At 40.4% G+C, this 22,440-nt stretch overlaps 1 protein-coding gene across 5 annotated transcripts in view; it reads right to left on the reverse strand.

Annotated features, from left to right (window-relative positions):
- Positions 1-22,440, reverse strand: part of LOC141759794 (A-type potassium channel modulatory protein DPP6-like) — a 247,028-nt gene that overhangs the window by 3,770 nt on the left and 220,818 nt on the right. For all 5 annotated transcript variants that reach the window (XM_074622183.1, XM_074622184.1, XM_074622186.1 and 2 more), the window contains 17 exons: positions 14,997-15,151; positions 14,805-14,902; positions 14,184-14,307; positions 14,052-14,090; positions 13,799-13,906; positions 13,476-13,567; positions 11,700-11,747; positions 11,455-11,573; positions 9,825-9,896; positions 7,446-7,553; positions 6,856-6,925; positions 3,646-3,840; positions 2,830-2,884; positions 1,739-1,838; positions 910-968; positions 737-809; positions 554-627 (listed from right to left, as the gene is read on the reverse strand). In XM_074622183.1, coding sequence (XP_074478284.1) covers positions 554-627; positions 737-809; positions 910-968; positions 1,739-1,838; positions 2,830-2,884; positions 3,646-3,840; positions 6,856-6,925; positions 7,446-7,553; positions 9,825-9,896; positions 11,455-11,573; positions 11,700-11,747; positions 13,476-13,567; positions 13,799-13,906; positions 14,052-14,090; positions 14,184-14,307; positions 14,805-14,902; positions 14,997-15,151 — 1,589 coding nt within the window. The remainder of the gene's footprint in view (positions 1-553; positions 628-736; positions 810-909; positions 969-1,738; positions 1,839-2,829; positions 2,885-3,645; positions 3,841-6,855; positions 6,926-7,445; positions 7,554-9,824; positions 9,897-11,454; positions 11,574-11,699; positions 11,748-13,475; positions 13,568-13,798; positions 13,907-14,051; positions 14,091-14,183; positions 14,308-14,804; positions 14,903-14,996; positions 15,152-22,440) is intronic.

Genomic DNA, 22,440 nt, shown 5'->3' on the forward strand with positions numbered 1-22,440 from the left:
AAAAAAGTCATACTAAAATAAAATGCCTATTGTAATGGGAGGTCTTGTTTTGTTCAAAACCAAAAGGGATTCAAATGAAATTTATGATATAAAAGGAAAACTATTTTATCATTAACTTGCTTGGATTTACTAATTAATTTAGCACTTAACTGGACTCATAATACATTTCTGGAGCATTATCTTAACAGAGATATTCTAACTGAGTTATCATGTTTACATGGGTTGACCTAAAGCCTATTAGAGTGAAGAGAAACCAGGTTAATGCATGTGCGCACAGTAACCCGTGTATCGGTCGGTAATAAGCTCCGATGAACATTCAGCTGCAGTCCATTGTACCCTAATTGGATTAGTCCTGGTGTTAATTCAGGATGCCCAAGAAGGTCTCATAATCTCATTATGTGGAATGAAGGCATTGTGAGGGCTAATCCTCTGCCTGCTGTGGGATCCCACTGGGATCCCACAGCTCCCAGAGGTTGGAGAATAACTGAACCAGGCAGAGAAATTGGATCAGTAGTGGTTGTATCTACAAAGGAGTGAAAGTAAAACCACATACCTGTAAGGTATAGTTGGCCTTTTCATTGATGAGCTGGGTGATGAATTTTGCCGTATGTTGGAAATGGACCTTTTCTGGGAAAACATAATGAGACATGCGGCAAAATGTTAGAGATATTTTTGCTTCATGTAAGATCTAAAAAACAAAAAAATACATGTATGGTATTGAACATCTTTGTCCTACCATCAGCTGTTGGATGAATAATAAGAAACTTCTTATCCATGAACTGAGATGCTCTGTGTGCTAAATTTGCATTCTGAGAAGTAATGAGAGACAAAACAACAAATTAGAACAAATCAGATCCTACAATAATTCTCACAGCTGGAATTTAAAACATAACTGGAATTAAATCTTACTGTGTACGCCCTTGGATCAGGTTTAGGCAGCCCAAGATATCTCTCTGAAAATGCAGACGCTACAGGAGAAAAATAGTTTCAATTAATACTTTGCTTTGACATCAATATCTAATCAAAACAACACATTAACAACAAGATTGATGAGTCATTTCTGTCTTGCTCTCTGGCCATTTTGAATGCAAAAGTACACTTTTTCAGGTTTTTTCTTCTCCATATTCAAATATATTCAGCCATCTACATATTCTTTAGTCTCGAAGGGGTTGCGGAGTGTCTTCATTTGCAATTCCAAACTTATACAGTGTCATGGCATGTCTCTCACCCCCCTCTGGCAAAGCGAGAGAAATCAAATTGATGTGAAATCAGTCACACCGCAACACACAGCTCCTTCTTAATTTGCAGTTTCCCGACTCGGTGCAGCTACACGAGCGCCGTCTCTCGTTCTCCGTCACTCTCCCGATACACACAATTCTACATTTCACACATTTCATTCCTTTGGTAGCCGAGGTGAGGCTGGTGTAGTTAACTTTGTCTGACACTGTTATGATTGGGTTCTAGGTGTATCTGCAGCACCACGCTGATAAGGCGAGCACGCTCTTTTTTTTCCCCTCACATGTAGAGTACATACATGTATAACACAGTCATGGAAATAACTCCCAGATGCAGGGGTAAAGGTTCTAGATTTGCAATCTCTTTTTCCTTTTGAATCCTGACAGCAGTGCCTGAGCCTGAATGATTATGCAGAGATACTGCATTTGTTTACTCTATGAAGCAGAGACTTTAACTTAGTATTCAGATGAAAAACAAATCTTTGCAAACAGACACAGCTTACCATATAATTCAAAGTCGGTGATGGGTGAGAGGACAGCGCCACACTTTACAGGGGAATCCTCGCCACTGACCAACAGGCTGGTCACGTAGCCTCCATACACCTGAGGTACAACAAACATGCATGTTATCACCAGTGGTGGACTGTAACTAAGTGCATTCACTCAAGTACTGTACAAATTTGAGGTACAATTGCATGCAACTGTATACATCTATTCCACTGAAAACTCAGAGGCACATAATTTGTACTTTTTATTCCACTTCATTTGTCTGACAGCTTTAGTTACTTTTCAGATTACAATTTGTCATCAACTTCCTGTCCAGTGAAAACCATGCACCTCCAAATTTGGTGATTTTGAATGTTTGTGATAAACTGAAGGATTGAATATTCCTTCATGTGTATAAAAGAATTCTCCTTCTTCTTAAGCTAAATAAACTATTTAAAAAGCCTCTTGGATCAGCTGTGAAATGCATCATCACAAAGCTGAAAACAGGCTGTTTTTCTGAGCTCATGGTTCTCACAGTGACAGTGACGCTCCAAACATATGATGATCTTATAGAAAATTATGCATTTCTGTAGATTAAAATACCCAACAGTATACAAAGTACTTAAAGTTAGCACAACTTTAAACATCTAAAGCAGTAATATTCATTCAGAAACATCATCTAAACTAGGAAAACACTGACAAGGAATATTTTACTGCTGAATGAATACTTTTACTTTTGATACTTTAAGTAAATTTTACCTTAAGTAAGGTTTTGAATGGAGGAGTTTTATCTGTAGCTGAGTATTTTTATAATGTGGTATTAGTACTTTTACATAAGTAAAATTATCTGAATACTTCTTCCACTACTGGTTATCACAGAGCCTGAGAAACTGCACATTAACATAAACAGCAGGATTTTTTTTAACTCTTTGAGCAGCCAGCGTGAATTCAGATAATAGTATGAATGGACTATTTTGGGTGCACCTCTGAGTTTTGGACACTGCATCCTGTAATGTCCCCGAGCTGACACCCCAACAACATAACAGTCCAACCTGTGTTAACAAAGACATGCAGGATTCTGTCAGGTACACACAGAGACTATTCTTACCTTCCCAAAAGCTCCAACTCTGGTTTTGTCAACGTAGGACTCCTCCAAAATAAAACTGCAAAAGATAAACAATGGTTCTAGTTAGGAAGAACATTTCTATTTTTACTTTTGCATACACTGTCTCACCATAGCAACTGTGGCTAATACATACAAGATGTTTCTAGCAGCTGTGTTTACAAGAAAACTAATTATACTATTACGACTACTATAACAACTACTACTACTAGCAATGATAACGTATTGCTTCAATATTTAAATGCTAAAATTAAAAGATATATATATTCTTAATATAATAAGTAATGCGAGGGGATGTTTGCATGGCATATTTTGATTTGTTTAATAGCAATTTAAAGGGTTAAAACACTTGTTTTAACTGATTTTAATTTATTTCCAAATGGGCCAATTCATTCTGATTGATGATGATTGATGATGATTGATGATTCTGATTCACATCTGATTGATTCTGTATGGTCTTGCTCCTTTTTTGGGAATATATGTGGCTTCATACTGTTTTGTAAGCCAGAGGAAATAGTATACTTTATAAAATATATATATATATATATAAATTTGTTTTGATGACAGCTAGATTAGACTTTCTAAATGCTGTAAATATCAAGAGATAAAGCCACCATGGCATTGAGTGGAAAACCCATTTTTTAGAAAAGGTAGTGTGAGATAGAGCATGTCAGCGGTGTTGGAAAGCACCTTCTGTAATAGATGTTTTGTATAATTGTCACACAACGGTGAATTCGGGGCCCCATGTTTACTCTAATGTCTGTTAAATCTTTAATAAGACAAGATGAAACTATCACATACTCGAGTGCTTTCTTCTGATCCTGCTCCTCGTACACCCCCAGTCTCTTCTGGATCCGGTGCAGCAGGTTGGTGCCCTGGAAGCCGCTTCCTCGCCCGTCACAACGCACCACGATGGCCCCGAAGCTGCTCACCAGCACCGTGGCCCAGTCCATGTGAAACTGCTCCGCCACTGTCTGGCCACCAGGTGTCCCATCGCTGCACACACACATAAGCAATCAATACTACCAAATGCAATATAATGTTTTTTTCTCCCTTATAGCAAAATTTAAATGAAATCATTGCATAGAAATTATGAGCTTGTATCTGTTTGGGACCCTGTGGGTACACAGCATTTGTCTGAAAATTGCTTTTCAATCATATTTTATGTTTTTGGGTATGTACTATTTACTGGGAGTATCTGTGAGCTGGCAATAAGTGTGCAGGGAAGGTACTGCGAAATCAGCAGTACAGAGAAGCGGTATGTGACGACCCCTCCACTCCACTAGGTGTCCTGTGTCTTTTTGCTGGTTCTCCTTTGTTTTGCAAGAGAGGGTCGTCAGGTTGATGAGCCACACCTGGGCTTGGTGTGGTTGGGATAAAAGCTCTCTACCTTTCAACAGATGTCTCTCTCTCTTCCTTGGCTGGCACACCTGTTTTGGTTTTGTTTGCAGCAGACATTTTCACACACCCACACATGCCTACATTACTGATTACTGACTTTCCACATTTATTTAGTTATTGTTAGTTTGTTAAATAAATGCCTGTTACTATTTTTAAACTCGTCTGGTCTCCCATTTTTGTTGCAACCTTTGAGCCGGGTTGTAACAAATGGGGGCTCGTCCTAATTTGTTTGACCCAGTTTAGATTGGTATTGTGCAGTTGGTTCTACAAGTTGTTAATGCTTGATTGGCAGAGACTGTGGTTTCATGAATGAGATCAGTTGTTGCTTAGTCGGCAGGTGCACCTCATTTTGTAAATTGAGTTGTGCATCTAGATTTTTGGGAGACATGGTCGAGTGTGGTAAGTAGGCTGTTCTGCTGTTTTTTTTGGTGAATGTAAGCAGCTGAATTGGATAACAAGTTGCTGATTTGTTCTGGTGTGTTAGTATTGAGTTGTGCATGCTGGTGATTTTGTGGCACTGAGTTCTGTTGGTCCTGCAGCCAGTGTTAACACGGGTTGGCAGGTGTGAGCTATCAGCAGTGATTGCAGGGTCCTCTAGTGAGTAACTTTTAGCTTTTGTGGAGTTTCCCTGGGTAGGCATAGCAATGTGGTCCATTTGGGCTCGTTGGTTTTCTTTTTTTAGTTTGTTATTTTTGTGTGGTGTGCGGTCAGAGCAGTTGTCTCGGGGACACATCCAGAGCTGTCAGGTGGGTAACCAGCTTGCTGGGGGCCTAACCGAGGCTACTGGTTTAAGTGTTTAAAGAGCCTCCCGCTAATCTGCATGAAGACTAGGGTTCAGTGAGGTAGATTAGTTTAAGATGGGTAGTTTAGGTAGGGGGAGACTTCCACATTAGTTTGGTAGACATTGTCTCTTTTGTGCACTATTTGACCTGGGCAACACTGTCTGTTGGCTCTGTTGGTGCCTTTAGACCAATAGTGTGTGATGGCTGGGGTAGTTGGACCCAGTTATGAGAGTTCTGCACAGCCTGGAGGGTTTCTGGGTAGTTGGACCCAGTTACACTGAAGGTGCTCCATTTGTGAGAACCTGAATGATGGCTGTTGCAGGAAGTTATAGTGGTTCATATGGTCGGCAAGTAAATGGTTACAGGAGGGATGTGGTGAATTGTCATTGGTTGTGCTGTGACGTGCAACTTGGTAGCTTGGCCTGTTAGCCGTGGGAACATAAGCGCTACAGTTCATGCCTTGGTTGGTGTGAGCTTTGTTGTAGTTTGGTTGCCTCTTTGTGCTGTGCGTCTTGGGACGACTTGTTTGGCTAGTGAGCCTTTGTTGTAGAGGAACCTTTTGATGCTACTTTTGGGTAGCGCTTATATCCGTTCTGTGTGTTTTGGTAGCTGGAGCTTATGGCAAGTCCAGTTCTGTATGTTTTGGTAGCTGGGATTTTGCACGTCACTTTGTCCGATACTTGCACATTGTTTGACGATCTGTATGTTAACCACGTAGTCTTGGATTTCCATGTATAGACCAACCCTCCAAAGAACATCTTGATTTTATATCTGGTGATGTACCATTACTGTAATCTCTCTATGCTGTAAATTCTTAAATGCTTCTCCAGGTGTTGGAGTTGCTGGGTTGCAGTGGTGATTGGTTGGCTGCCTGGGTGACACACTACAGAACTGGTCAGTATGAAAGGTTTATTTTTTGAAATTATTAGGCTATGTAGTTTATTGTATTTTGTTAGAAGTGTTTTCTGTCGGCATTCCCGGTGGGAACACCGTTTTTATGGATGGGGGTGTGACGACCCCTCCACTCCACTAGGTGTCCTGTGTCTTTTTGCTGGTTCTCCTTTGTTTTGCAGGAGAGGGTCGTCAGGTTGATGAGCCACACCTGGGCTTGGTGTGGTTGGGATAAAAGCTCTCTACCTTTCAACAGATGTCTCTCTCTCTTCCTTGGCTGGCACACCTGTTTTGGTTTTGTTTGCAGCAGACATTTTCACACACCCACACATGCCTACATTACTGATTACTGACTTTCCACGTTTATTTAGTTATTGTTAGTTTGTTAAATAAATGCCTGTTACTATTTTTAAACTCGTCTGGTCTCCCATTTTTGTTGCAACCTTTGAGCCGGGTTGTAACACGGTACAAGGATGAAAGAAAGCTGAACATGCAGCACACATAACTTATTCCCAAACAGTCAAATTTGATAACTTATACTAATTATTATTAATGCAGAAACTCTCTGCGTATGGTCTGATTATTCGAGACATGTAGGTGCTAAAACTGAGTGACAACCGAGAAGCAGACAGAGCACCAAGGGCCACATTCTGAAAATCTTAGATTTGAGCTGCAGAATGAAAGATGGCCTGAGGAAAGAAATACAAATGAAAAATCTGTGTGGACAGGAGGGCAAGTTTCCTCATTCACAGTGTAATTATTATCCAGCTAGATTAGAGGACAAAGCCTGATTAAAACTCGGTCCAGGAAGCCTCCATTGATGAGGACAGCCATGTAGGGTCGCCACTGCTTAATGGACACACACTTTTTTCTCTGTGCAAGTGTGTGCACCAAATGTACTATACACAAGTGTGTGAATACGTGCGCTCATACATACACGAGCAGGAGCAGCGGGTAGTGTGCTGTCTCCATGAAGCCGGCGGGTTTGAGAATCTGCATCGATAAGGCTGTAAAGCAGATACAACCAGCTGTTATCCAAAAACACAACACAGTAAATACACAATAAATTCAATTAGCCACCTTTCATTGGGAAACTCTAACGTATCTGAACCTTATATAGTTTGTTACCAATTCATGATAAAGTATCATGGATAAAAGTATAGATCTGTATGATCTGCATCTAAAATGAGGACTATGGAGGATGGGATGTATAGCTGAATGCTATTTTTTTTAATTTATTTTTTTATAAATAATTCTGATATTCATTTAATTAATTTGGTGTTTCTCAAAAAATAACAGATTTGATTCAGCGGATAATGTAAATAATGAAGTGTGATATCACATAGGTAGATGAGAATGCCAAATTGATGCGCTTCTAAATTACATTATAATTAAAAACATCACAGTTTATGGAACTATACAGTACGTTTTTTTGTTTTGTTTTTGTTTGTCTCTGTCAACTATCAGATAATTGCTATACATGGACTTTACTTTGTCCATCAATTGGACTGCGGCTCTGATACATACTGTAGTCGTCCATGTTGATCTCCTTGTACTCCACTGTGGGCATCTGCATGGAGTCCAGGGTCTGCCTCAGTTTCTCATTGCTCTCCAGTTTATATACTTCCGCAATACCTGTAGACAGAGTTTACTGTGTTAATATTTGGGCAGTAATTAGGCAAGAGCTTGCCTTTTGAACATATATAATAAGTCCAAGTTGTAGTTAGATTACCTGGCAACCAAGTCATGTTACAGTATAATATAAAGTTGCATACATTTTATTTTGACATGGTCGTATTGACTTGTTAATTTGTTTTAAATTTGTACGGCAGTTACTGGTGGCAACATTGATTGAACATTGACATACGCTTATTAGATATCATTTTATTTCAAATTATATGTATTATTAATGTGACTGTTTTAATATATTTATACACAAGACTACCGGTTAGTACTTTTTATAGTTTTGATGGTGTAGAAATACGTACTGTATATAGCTTTGCAATAAAATTCATACAACAAAGCAGCTCCTCACAATATCAGAGCCTCTCGTCCTCCAAAACTTTCAGCATGAACTCCGACAAAATACAAACCACAAAAAAAAACTGCATGACAGCAGCTGAAACTGGGACCTGGATTCGCTGAAGGCAAACTTCATGCCTCAGGAGGTTGTCCTGAATAGAGAACTAGCTGTACTTATTCAACAGCTACAGCTGGTTTGTGCACCACTAACTTATCACCCTCAGTTGCCATGACTGCTGGAGTCAAAGGGGATGTAGTGAACATTGTGTGTTAGGATAGGTGTGTGTAAACGGTCCAGAGGAAACATCCAGGAGGGGAATCCACACACGGCTGCCCGTACTGACAAACTCTGATAAAACCTGACAGGCCGATGGAGGAAAACTTCAATTAAACCTTCTGAGAGGGAGGAGAAGAGGAGCTCTGCCTGCATTACTGACTGGAGCCTTACACTACAATCAGTGTGTTTCTGTATGCATGCATAGAATAATTCTGATATGACTTTGTCACATGCAAAGCACAAACAATGTTAAGTTGCCTATTATGGCTTCATATCATATTAAAGGCAGTAAAACTAGACATTTTTATGTCTCACTAGCAGTATGGCTCTAGTATGGCAATGACGGACGGTCGGTTGGTCCACTACTTTGATCCACACTGAAACATCTCAACAACTATTGGATGGATTGCCATGGAATTTGGTTCACACATTCATGTCTGCTTGTTCATGTTGAGCACTAATAACTTTTGTGATCTGTTAACTTTTCCTAGAGCACCATCATCAGGTCAAAATGTGTCCCTTACTTTAGTTTATGACTAAATACTTGCAAATCTAATGACATTCCCATTAGCAGCAGCTGTACTGGGCGGTCTCATTGCAGGGCGTCAAATACAGACGTTTTGTCACGGCCCTTGGCGTCTGATACCGACCCACGCTGCACCCTTTTAGCGTCTGTATGAGACGCACCAGTCTTTCAACTAACTCCAACGTAAAGCCAGCCGCGGCAATATTAGATTAGCTCAGAGCAACTGCTCCAGAAGTCAGGTGACATAGTATAAAGTGAAACAAAGTCCACGTAGGGAGGAGGACGGGGTGGACGTACGGGTCAAACAAACAGGACTTTCACCCAGGAGGCTGCTGTCCGTGTCCTGTGTGAAACCAAAAATCAATGCATCCTAACATGCTCAAAATGACAATGCTAATATGCTCATGTTTAGCAAGTGAACGTAACATTTTGAACATGATGAACATGCTGATGTTAGCATTTAGCTCAAGTATACAGTCACATAGCTGCTACAGTCAGTCTGTTACAGCCTTGTTAATTATTATGGTATCCTGGTTGCATTGCTATGACAACTTAATGAGTGTCAGTCATCTTAACATCCAATAGAATTTTAGATCCGTCAGAGTGGAAAAGCATTTAAAATAAACAGCAAACTCAGCAGTTTAGTAGGTGAACATTTAGGAAACATTATTGCTCTTAAAAAAACACTGTTTTAAAACCGCTGAATACATCAAATTATCTATGGTAATAACATCAAGAGTTCTTTTAACATAGTCAGGTCAGGGACATCATGGTGGTAAAAGATGACAGACTGGCACACACACAATCACATTACAGTATGCTGATATCGACGTTGGGCAGGTCATAATTTAATGAGGACATCCATCGTGAGGTGTAATGTGATTACTGTCATGCTGGAGTTGGCTTGTAGACCAACAGTGACTCTGCACTGCAACGGAAACACTTATATGTGCCCTTTTGACAAGGTCATTTTCAATGTAGCTATTATGCTACTGCGTACAAGGTCGCTCGTGACGTCTTTAACATAATCCAGAGTCTTGTAAATGCAAATCTGGTATTTAGTGGGTGGAAAAATACTCACTCTCCCTGTCTTGCGTCTCACTTTCTCCGTCTCTCTGCGTCTTGTAAACGGCTACGAATGGGATGTCCCGTCCTATAGAGGAAAACAGAAAGTTTCATCATCATCATTTCAAAGACATCATTGAAACATCGGGGGAATGTTCGGCATAATTTCAGTTTCTGAGGTTAATTTTTTTTTAAGACACTAAAGTAGTGACACACAGGTACATTGCTATATTTAGTTTTTGCTTGTGGCAAGAGCAAAGTCTGTGTTCATCATCAACACAATGACGTCAAGGTCTCCTCCAGTAATTGCAAACAATCACTTTGTTTTCTGAAAGAGCTTTAGTCTGTCAGAAGAGACAATTCTTTGTTTATTCAATTTATATAATCCAATGGCTGAAATAGCGTTCCCATATCTAGGCCACCAATAGAGGCAAAGTCCCTCACACAATAGCCCCAAGACCTCAAATCGGAGGGAGAGGGGACAGCAAATGAAGTGATTGATGCTCTTAGTAAATTGGGAACACAGTGCAGGAACATTGTGGTTGCGTACGGTGGGAAGTACACCAGACACTCTCTCACCCCTTCCATCCCCCTCTCTCTCCTCGTGGTAATGATATCATAGCCTCATCACATAAATCCTTCTGGGCAGGCCGGGAGGAGAAAGGTGGATTACAAATGCATGAGGTGCAGGACAATTGACTATCAGTGATTATTGGGGTCCGCAATGAGGGTCATTCCCTGTTTGATCTGACTTCAGAGATGATCACTTAGTAAGGTCCAGAGGTGATTAAATATTGAAGCTACGGAGCTTCAGATCGGACTGAAATCACAGAAACATGAAGCTTTTTAATCCTTTGGGCTCTGTTTTTGCAGCAGCGTGAAGAGAGTGCTACGACATTTTGACATCTTTCTGATCTTGAAAAGCGCTTTGTCTGTTCTTTTGGTATTGTCATGTCCAGCAAAGCATATATAGATCAAAGTTATAAGGAGAGTCACAAGATTGGGTCTTTTATCCACTTTTTTATCATTGAGAGATCCCACCAGTGAGTGCAGACAGAATACTTGACATAAATATGCAGAAACTACAGAATAATGTTGAATAATAGAAGTGGCTATGTGCATTTACTCAAGTACTCTACTTGCGTATTTCCATATTATGGTACCTTATACGATGAACAATGAAAATTTTTTTATTTAGTTATTTTTATCAGCTAAAGATACTATTTGTTTTCCAGAATAAAAAACACCTAACTGTCAATAAAGAATTAAAAATTCGCTCCAACATCTTCACCTGTTGGTACATTATCAAATTCTTCCCCCTCAGCTATTAAAATCCCTACAGCCATCTGAAGGACGGAGGAACTGCAGTATTACATCTGCAGCTTCTAGTTTAAAAACTGCCAAAGCCAGCACTGCAAAATTACGCCACAAACTTCTGTGCATGTCAAACTGGTCAGAAAATATTATTTCCCTTCGTGAAGAAGCCAAACTGGACGTGTGGACTCTTGTTGAGCCATTTTTGTCCCAGTCTCATTAATAAAAAAGAGCCCTGTGTGTCTACTTAAAGTGGATACATTGGACAGAGAGTTGAGAGGGAAGATAAGAGGAATAGATAGAGTTTAGGTCAAAGACTCTGTGTTAGCTACCTTGGCAGTTGAGCAGGAAATAGCTCATGTTGTGGCTGAAGGAGCCGCTGATGTAGTCACAGCTGTCGGGCAAGGCACACGACAGACAGCGACGGTTGAACGAACCAAAGGTGTCGGCGCTATGGAAACAAAGAAGAAGACATTTAGCTTTTGTGCAGTTTTTTTTTTTTAATCCAAATGAGCAAAGTGTAATCCACTTCCAAAACTGCTGATACAGAAAATATAATACAGAGAACAGCCGTTACCTGTACAAATGTCTTCTCTTCGGACCATCCTCAGTGCTCAAGAAGTATCTACATTAATATAAGAGAGAAAAAGAACGTCATGGCAGCAGATTTGAGTTTGGCTATAACGTGTTCACCACTCAGCTTGGGGAGTGGAAAAAAAAGCACCTGGAACACACAAGCAGTGCCCCAACTACTCACTAGAATAGATGTTTCATAAATAAATGATGGGGGGAAAAAAAAGAGGGGATGGATCCTTTTAGAAGAGAAGTAGGCCAAATCTTACCCCCATGGGAAATAGGTTTTTGGGTGAGTTTTTCAAGTCACTTCAACACCAGGAACAATGAGAAACTGTGTTTTTTCTATAGGTTTGTGTGCGCAAATGCAGCTGTGCATATGTGAGATCATGTTAGTCAGATCACAGTTGCCTCGTGGCCTGGGAGTGTGGGTGTGAAATGATCTGGGAGTGATGGGGATGAGTCACAACAATCCTCACGGGTGCAACAGAGACGCAGGGTGTTTTTACACCGAGCACATTTCGAGCGGTTTATTGGGTGGAACTGTACGAGCTGGAAGAGGAACACGACGCTCACCACAACAGGCGATAAGTTTAGTTGCTCTCTCAAAATGTACCATCAGGGCTATAAACGGATCGTAATCAGTGTACATCTTGACAATAAACAGGGTCATTTGCCTGTTGGAAGAGCAACAATCTGATTCACTGTGCTATGTCCAATGGTACTGAAGCATCCAAATGCTGGGAAACAGAGAAACCCTACAAATGTCTCTGTTCGTGGTGCTGAAACATTCAACTCATTGTCTCTCTGCAAAAAACAAGTCTATGTGTGCGTCCATAATCACATACTATACACTACATACTGAATATGTGCAACATACTTTTCTGTGAATAAACAGTAGTATGTATCTTGGGTAACCATGGTAACCCGTGCCAACCTCGTGGCCAAACAAGGATTTGTGTGAAAGTAATTTTAAAGAATTATATTATGCCTATAGCAAAGTGGAATTTTAAACCTACACTTAAACTGAAGCATTATTGACGTTACAGAGCTGTCGGCCATTGTCTGTTATGAACGTTGTCATTATTACCGCATTTCATTTTGGGATATTTATGCCGGTGTAGTATCCAGTGTTTGCATACTGTAATATTTCACCGGTAATACAATTTGCATACTATTGGCTTCATACTAAGGTTTCAGGCATACTAAAATATCTGGCATACTGTTTTAGCGTACTCAATAGCATATTAGTCTGGAATTTCGAATGCAACCCCAGTGATTTTGCTGAAATAGCAAACACATGTACATGAACGTTTTAAGTTGTTATTATATATAGCTAATTGGTATTTTGTCCAACACTATATGTTAGAATGACGAAAACATATTTGAAAGGATTCACACTAAAACAAGTTTAAAAGATGTTTTTTAATTAAAAACAATAATTGTTATTGTCATCTTCTTTAGTGTTGGAGCTGAGCGTGCTGCTCATGCCAGCTATTTCCTCATGTGTCACATCATGTTTCCTCATTAAGACGACTGACATGTTCATCATGTTGAGCTAACGTTATAGAGAGTAGAAACACATTTATTTTTGATGCCCCTTCAGGCCAAATCTCTAACAGGATGACAGCTTGACAAAGCTAGTGCTTCCTTTCATGTGACTTTTGTTTGCTCAGAATTAAACAATGTGTAACTACATAACACTACTACAGAATTATACTGTTGTCGTTTTTTTTTCTGTGAGTGTGGTGGTGATGCTGGTTTGTTCGTGGGGGCTCACATCAATTGGCTGTCCTCATTATAGGCCAGGACTTGGGTGACATCCCAGTCTCCGGACGTGATGGACTGCAGTGTGTCTGTACTGGTGTTGGGCTTTGGAGATAAACAGATATATGATGACCAGGTGCATATCAAGACAACAAAAGTGTAGTTTAACTGCAAGTTTAGCTGCAACATTCAAACACTCACTCTTCATAAGCTTATAAATCACACTTTTGAATAAGTCACTGTCAGGATTATTTATAAGGAAACACACTGAATAATAAACATGCGATAAATGTTTACTGACTCTAAATAATACTGTATACATAAATAATGTCTTACCTGGGAGATGGACATGGAGATGTGGAAGAACTTGCCCCTGCCTCCTTGAGGAATGGCGCGGGTGAAGAACAGCTTCAGCCCATCTTTGGAAAAAAGAGGCTTCTCATTCTGAGGACACAGAAGAGATCATTCAAATCTCATCAGGTAAGAGTATAAACAAAATCTAAACCCAATTCCACTACGTAAGAGTTAAATCTAAGCAAGTTCAACTTAATCAACAACTTCAAATATACATGCGTGTCAATATTCTCACCTGCCTGTGCAGCCATCCTTCACTTTCATCCTCATGTTTCTGTAGGAACAGGTTGACAGGTTTTAGTAAGTGTATGAAAACAGCCCAGAGCGCCTTTGATACATACAGCACACATACTATATACACACTGACCTTAGTGCAGACCCCCGTTGTGGCCTCACACAGTGTGAGTATAGAGATGTTCTGGGCTCTGTTCAGCCAGTTGATGGCCAGTTTGGTGGTGGTGGCCCATTTCACCATGGTCACATAGTACTCACTGAAAAACACAGAGAAATAATTGCATTGCAAGGTTTGCAAACCAGCGTTGTCAGAGGGTAAATGACCAATTGCTGAGATAAAATGTTGGAAAATGTTTCCGTTTACTAATTGCATATTATAAAAAAAAGGCATGAAACATTAATGATCTCTTGCAGAAAAACCGAGATATCAGAGCAGCATATAATGAGCCACAGCAAAGGAGGAATAAAAGATTGGGTATAAATACGAACAGAGCAAATGGGGGAATTAAACTTGATGGAACTCAACATGGAACCGCATTAAGTAAAAATGTGTTGCTGGAGAAACAGAAACTTTGCTCGGGAAATTAAAAGATGTAGCATCAGAAAATGAATACATGGAGAGAGATTACACACGTGACAGAATATGTGAATATGAATTAAATATGTACATTTACAGTACAAATGCAGAAGGTGTAAAATGTGCATCATTTGACAGAGTGGAGAGATTGATTGGTTGACAGTTTGCACGCCTCACCCCATCCTGGGATCATCAGGTCTCCTCATCTCGATGGTGTGAAGAGGACCGTTAAGGTTCACAACATACAGAGTGATAACTGGGTTCTCCTCACCGGCCTGAATGGGACGAGGAAAGAGGAGACAGTTTAAATGATATAACATCTAACATCTAAAGAAATTAGTCTAAAGTGTTGAGGATCAAGCTGTGCACCTTAGGGTAGTGGTACTCTTTCCCCATTGGGTAGGGTGTGCCCGTAAACATGGGCAGCTCCATCCTGGGCACCAGGGTGTCATTGATGGTGGCGTACGCTAACCTGGCACCATCTGGAGACCACCAATGGGCAATGTGGGACTGGAAAATCTCCTCTGGAAGAGTAACAACAGAATGACCATCAATCATAATAAAAGCGAATTATAAAAAAAACTCACACAGCAGAGACATGAGTTAATTACATGGCTGCAGGCCAACATAATCACACTGATGTCGCTTGTCAGGGTTAGAAATTAACAGGTGTTGTGGGGAAAATGTATTTTAAAAATGTATTAAATGTTTTAACATTAGGAGTACTCTTTGTATTGCATTGCGCTCTGTTCACAGAAACTCATTAAATTAGTCATGCATGAATGAATTTATGGATGTTAAGTTTTTGATTATACAACAGTCAAAATATGTAGTGTCAAAGTGACAAAACCCACGGTACCTAGTACCAGAAGAAAATGCCAGTTCGTCACAAACCATTTAATTAGAAAAAAAAATCAATAGTTATAGAATTCCCCTAATTAAAGTACAAAAGTGATCTTAAAATCACTTCAAAGTGGCAGAAAATGTGCCCTATCAGCAATACTGTAACTGTGCTAAATCTTGCCTGACCTGTTAGCTATATATATAAATATATATAACTCTTTCACTCACTCTAAATAAGTAACGAAAGCTGTCAGATAAATGTGGCGCAGTAAAAAAGTACAATATTTTCCTCTGAGACGTATTGGGGCAAAAGTAGCAGAAAACGGAAATACTCAAGTAAAGTGCAAAAAGCAACTGTACTTAGTTACATTCCACCACTGCTCACTCTGTATATCTCTCTCTTAAAGCTAAACACAAAAACACACCAAGTACCAAATGTTCAGGTCATAAATCACAAGCTTTTCAACAGCTTTTAATCTCAGTACAGCCTATCGACCAAAATAGAACTCGGTCAGATTTCCTAGAAATGAACCAAACAGCAATTTTTCACCACAGTGTGCTTCACAGAAAACTTTAGTTTCTGGGTTGTCGCTACCTCTCAGTATATGTGTGTGTGTGTGCGTGTACCATTTTCAGCAAGAAACTCACGTCAACTCATTTCAGACTCGCGACCGAGAGGGTTCCCTCGAGACCCCTCTGCGTGCAGGTGTGTGTATTTAAAATCATGTTGCAATCTCTCACACTGTTGCTCAACAGCCAGAGAAAATAATGGAGGATAAAAGCAGTCCAGGTCCTTCATCTCTTCTGCTACACACACAAACTCCTCTGTCAACACCCGGTGAGTTATTAAGAAATTATGCAAATAAAATCTCACTGAGGGAACTTTTTGACAACATAATGCATGGCCGTGACAATTTTACTTCATCATTAAGTCTGCGGCGACGACGCAGACGGCGTTGGAAACAGTCTTAACTCGTTGTTACTGCATGCCAACAGCTACATTTCTACCAACTTTTGCAATTAAAATTTCATTAATGCTGTTTATCTGTGGGACTGGGTGCTGGCTTCAGGGAATTAACAGACATCAACTACCAATTAGCATTTTCATTAACTGTGCATGCTTGGTGGAATTACTTGATATGCGGCATCATTTGACAAACAGCCTCAGTACAGACGCTTATATACATTTGTTCTCTAATGCAGTTCTGCAGAAGTAATTGCGCCTGTAGTATCTTGTCACTGCTGGACACTGCTAAACTAATTATAACGCCACGCATCTCTATGCCAGTGACATGAGGAGAAATTGGCTTAATAGTAGCATTTAGTCCAGTTTGTCTTTGCTCTCTCTGCCTGCCTGGTGTGTCCACCTGCACCCTGCTGGCACAGCTCAGTGGGGAATGATTGGATCTCACTGTCTGATGATGAACAGAGCAGCACAGCACAGCATTACACTGCACTTGCAAATGATGGTAAAAAAAAAATAAAAATGATTTCCCGCATGGCTAGTTCTGCCGCTGCCTGCTGACTTCACCAGCGGCAGCTTAAAAAGCTTTCCACGTGGAGTGGAACCGCCGGGCTGTCGGATCCGCTCGGCTGGGGACGCCCAGTCACCTTGGCTAGTCAAGGAGAAAGTAGTTTAAGTTTCTAGAAGCGTCCTGATATGTGCGTGATAACAAAGGAAAGTGAGGCAACAAAAGAGAGTAATAAGTGAACTACTTTTGATGAGCCATCTCTTCATTTTCTCTCTCTTAAGTAGTGAAATTGCGTCTCTTTCGTTTCCCAGCCGCCTCATTGTGATGATTACCAAGGTGAGCTGTCTGAGACTCATCTCCTCTCTCCATGTTCGTCTCCGTCCTGCTGTGCAAACTACATTATTCACTGAGTAAAGGACATTATTAATGCATGAGATACCATGAGTCAAGTGGCCAATGGGAAATAATGAGTGCAGATACACGCAGGCTGAACTAATGAGAAAAAAAAGAAGAAAATCAAACATTGCCGGTGGCATTTAGTTCATTTCTTGCTATTAGAAGATATAATACTAAAAAGACATATGCCTATTGTGGATACGAGCCATATGGTAGAATTAATGCACCAGGAATGGACAGAATTATCAAGTTTCCACATGTTTTCAACAGAGGGCAGCAGTGTCTCGTTCTAAAACTATAAAGTAGAGCAGCTATATAGCACAGAAAGAAATGCAGGTTTTTAGTGTCTAATGCAGATTTTTAGGCCAATAATTCAACGTTTTTTGGAGTCCTCTGAATATCTATAGCCTGTAGTCCACCCCACTAATTCATAGGAAACAATTGCATCAATCCTAAGGTCACCTCTACCACAAGACACAACTAAATCCTGGCTAACTGAGTATTACAGTATTTAACTGTAACTGAAGTTTGACAGCAGAGACACACCCTCCTCCCGGCCTCACTGACAAGCAGGTTTGTTAGATGACACAACAGTCTAGTTTTCCACCCAACATGCCAAAAAAAACATGTCAGCGAAACAGCTGTTACTATTAAATACAGTACAATTACCACGGCGCCGACTGAGGTGACGGTGCAAGTGATAATTAAGCAGGAATAGAAAAGCACATGACAGAGTGAGGTGAGATTAATCTGAGCATCTTCAGAGACTTTGTGGCTTCATCCAAAGACAACATTGGTAGATGACGCAGGAAGACAATGCTATTATAGTGAGTTTTTTTTTTTATGCAGGTCTATATTAAGCAAACAAGAGGAGGAAAGAAAAAGCATTGGAGGATGTAGCCCCTGTGTATACGTTGACCCTGCAGTGAGACCACAGACCAATTATTCCTGAAAGATTTTTGGTCTCCCTCTCTGGTGTTAAGTAGTTGCAACTTAAATGGTAACTTCAGTATTTTCAACCTGGACCCTATTTTCCCATGTTTTTGAGTCTAACTGACTAATAGGGATAACAATTTGTGAAATTGTTCCAGTATTGAGGGAGAGCGCTGTAGACGGCAGCTGCTAATGGGCTGCAGTGTAATCCTATTGGGGCAAGCTGGCACCGTCATTTACGTCCACTACAAATGCTTTTTTTTTGCCATGACAGGCTCTGATTGTTATTATAAATGTCTGACAACATTATGGAAAGAGTCTCGCTCAAGGAGAAGTCTCGTTTGGAAATCTGGTGAGGTGACGTGTTGCCGGAAGACAACGTAGAATATTCAGGAGGGTGAACCAGCTACTGCAAGGCTGTGAAGCCTGGGTGACAGGAGGTGCTCCTGTGGGTGCTCTAACCCACAGAGGAAGAATGCCATACAGAGTGGGACCTCTTGCTGCACAATATTCAGATTTCACAAGAGAGAGACTTGTCCTTGAGCTGGACTTGGACACAATAACAAACAGACCAGATCAAGCGAAAGGTAAGAAAAACTTTTTTAACAATCTGAGTCTGTTGGCGGCAAAAAGAAGCACTTTTAGTAAACGTAACGTTACGCTGAAGCTGCTCACTTGCCCTAGCGGCTTGTTTCACGGCTTTAAGTTACATTGTTATCCCTAAATACTGGACCATTTAAAAAAATGCTGTCCCCATTAACCACTTAGAAACACAAAAAAGGGAAAATAGGTGGGACATCAATTTTTATATATGAAGTTAAGTTTACTCGTCAAAAAAAGTCCCACTCAGCCTTTGAAAACAGTAGAATAATGTCATAAACTTAATGTTACAAACTGTGGGATTTCAAAGTAGAAGGCATTTAAGAGGCAGGGGAGGGGTCAAATCAAAGACGTTATTGATATGCATCATGGGAAATGTAAGGTACAGCGTTTTTGGAGCTTGGTGACACGTTCCTTTGACTGTACAGCCATGCATGTTGTTTCCTTCCCAGATCAGCAAGGTATTTCCCTTTCTTTTACAAACAAACCTCTCTTCCATCACAACCTTGAATCACGATCGTTTAATAGTATATCGATAGGCAATAAAAGATATTTATTTCTAACCTGCAAGCATTTAGCTCCATTAATTCTCCAGATAATTCAAAATGCAAGCCCCAAAGATTTTATTTATGTTGATATAACTGTCAATGCACAGTTTTGTGGAGAACAGAACAAGACAATTGTGTTTACCAGTAACTCAGTATCATACAATGACAATATCACAGAAATAGATATTGGTATCTATCTTACAAAACATCATTAAGTTTCTTGCACGCTGAGAAGACGGACACTGAATTTCCCAAACCAGATTTTTGTGACAATCTCCAGGCTGCTTTGATGCACTAAAAAAGTTCCACAAAGCTATTTCCAACTCAGTGTCTCACATCAGTCTCAGCTTGTATTCACACCAAACTAAAAAACAACATTTTTAGTCCCTTTATTAATCTTTCCGTTTCCAGCGCACAAGTGTTGATTATGTGGTTACTCCGGGCGCCGCAGGCTCAGCCACAAACAGAGCGATAAACAGACACAACCCTGCGAACAAGCCTCGCGATGCAAACAGTCATCTAGCCAAACATCTATGGGGCAAACATGAGTCAAATCAAAGCGACGCCTGGTTTTTTATCTCGCCGCACCAGAGCCCAATAAACAGCTGTTTCCTCGGGCTGCGTCACACTGCAGGATGTGTCAGTATCAGTACAGCCTCAATAATCACACAGCCGACAGATGACAGAACACTTGAGACTCTCCTGAGGCGTTTTGGACTATTACACACAGCCGACGGGGTTCGTGGCTGCGTCTCTTTAATTTAACTTTTTTTCCTCCCGTCTCTTTATGTCTCTCCTGCATGCACACTACAAACACACACACACACACACACACACACACACACACACACACACTCATGGATTAAGACAGCAATGCAAGCCAGAGGATATTCAAGCCCGGGAGATTATTTGCCAACCTTTCACCCCTCAGCATCAAATCTGCCGCTCAGCGACAGACAGAGCTCAAGACCTCATTTCTCCTCTGCGGCAGTCTGAGCCTCAGCTTAACCTTGGCCAGAGCAGAGCCTGAGTCATTAGCATGGAAAATCTGCTGCCTTACGGTCCCACTGATGAATGTAAATATTACACAACCTGGCGCTGCTTCTAAGCTCCCCTGCAGATGATGGCATCACCACTGGGCCAGCGCCAAATCTATTTACAGGCTTACAGACTGTTTTTTTTCTTTCTAAATGGAGTAATCATTAATAGAAATGAAAGGATTTTTAGTGTATTAGCGAAAATAGATAAAAACATTATTATACCATATATGACATCTCATTCTAAAATGATGGGCATAAAAGTGCTGCTATAACGTCCTCCACTCTTTAGGGAAGGTTTTCCACAATATTCAGGGACCTGTCTGCAGGGATTTGCTTCCATTCAGCCACAAGAGCGTCAGTGACGTTGGCCTTTGATAAGGCTCACAGTCAGTGTTCCAATTCATCTATGAGGTACTGGATGGACGGGGTTCAGGTCAGGGCTGTGTGCAGGTAAAAAAAAAATGTCTTTATGGAACTGGCTTTGTGCACAGGAGGCATTGGCAAGCCGAAACAGGAGACAGCATAAAAAGTGGAAATATCATTCAATTATGTAGCATAATATGTGTCCTAATAGCTCTGGTGGGGAAGACGTTATACTGTAATTAAGTTACATTATTTTTTGGTGTTTTTACTGTACCCCAACCTCTTTTCCTTACTTTGTGATTTGCATCATTTCTGACTTTTAATAACATTTAAAGGTTCTCTATAAGATATTCGGAGCATTAAGATAGCAGCAAACAGCTATTTGCTATGTAAAGATATAGAGGAGTAATGTCTACTAGAGCAGAGAATGAAGTCTCCCTCCCTCTATGCGTGTTGTAATCCGAGCTTCTCACATGTGATCATGCCCCACTGGCTAGCTCACGGCCGCCGCTCTGCACTGCACTCATACAGCCTTTACAGCTGATAATGCTTTCCCGACCGACAGCGTCATCACGGAAGAGTAGCACCCACCCTTTGGTTCCCCTCAGGTTAACACTGTTGTCGCTGTTAGCACTGTTAACGCTGTTAGCACCATTAGCTGCAAGCTGTTGGCTCAGCAGTCGCCACGTTGAGAGGCGTGTGGAGGCAATAGAAATGCTCTTAATTTCGTAAGAGCACCTTTAAAAAAATGGTTTGACTTTATCCTCATTGATTTCAGTTGCCAGTTTATTAGGTACACCTAGCTAAAACTAATGCAGTCTAATACAACAATCCTGCACTAAACCGTACCCTCGTTTCATTGGTGTTGATTCACCCAATAAATTGGCAACTGAGTGGAACTATACTTAACTAGCCAACTACTACAGAAAAACAAAGCAACCATGATTAATAATTACTAGTTTTTTCCTTAAATACAATATTAATGTATCTCGATAATAATCTAATATTAATTGTAATGTAATTAATTTAAGATAGGCTTACTGTATGATATCTCAAATTAAAATGATGTCTGATATCTTGAATTAATTTGAATTGGATAAGTAAATATTTCATGATAACAGGCAACAAAAAAAAAAGTAAAGATAAGCACCAAATATTCTACAATATGATATCTTAAGATAATGAAACGGACTGGAAGAATCTCAACATGCCATCGCATCACGCTATCTAGTGGAACGTTATGTGCAGGAATAAACACAATACAATTGTGTTGTTCACTTTTATCTCAACATTATGAAGCTCATTCTGTGTTTTATCTCTCAATGAAAGATTTATCCTGCAATAAATGATGAGTGTAAATGACCAGGCCTTCAGCAGCGTATAAATAAATATGAGTCAGATTAACACTCTGATTAATCTTTAAATGGCTGAGAATGGATATTGCTCTTGAAGGATGGACGCGGTTTCAAATGTCAGCCCGGCTAATGCAGAGATAAGAGGAGGCGTGGGTTGACAAAATTAAATAAAAACAGGCCAGCACTGGAGAGGAAACAGCCACACAGCTCTTGTCCTGGTGCACCGGCGACCTCAGATAACCTCTGCGTCACAGCTTCTAAAT

The sequence above is a fragment of the Sebastes fasciatus genome, chromosome 21, assembly GCF_043250625.1.
Source record: "Sebastes fasciatus isolate fSebFas1 chromosome 21, fSebFas1.pri, whole genome shotgun sequence".
Lineage (NCBI taxonomy): Eukaryota > Metazoa > Chordata > Actinopteri > Perciformes > Sebastidae > Sebastes > Sebastes fasciatus.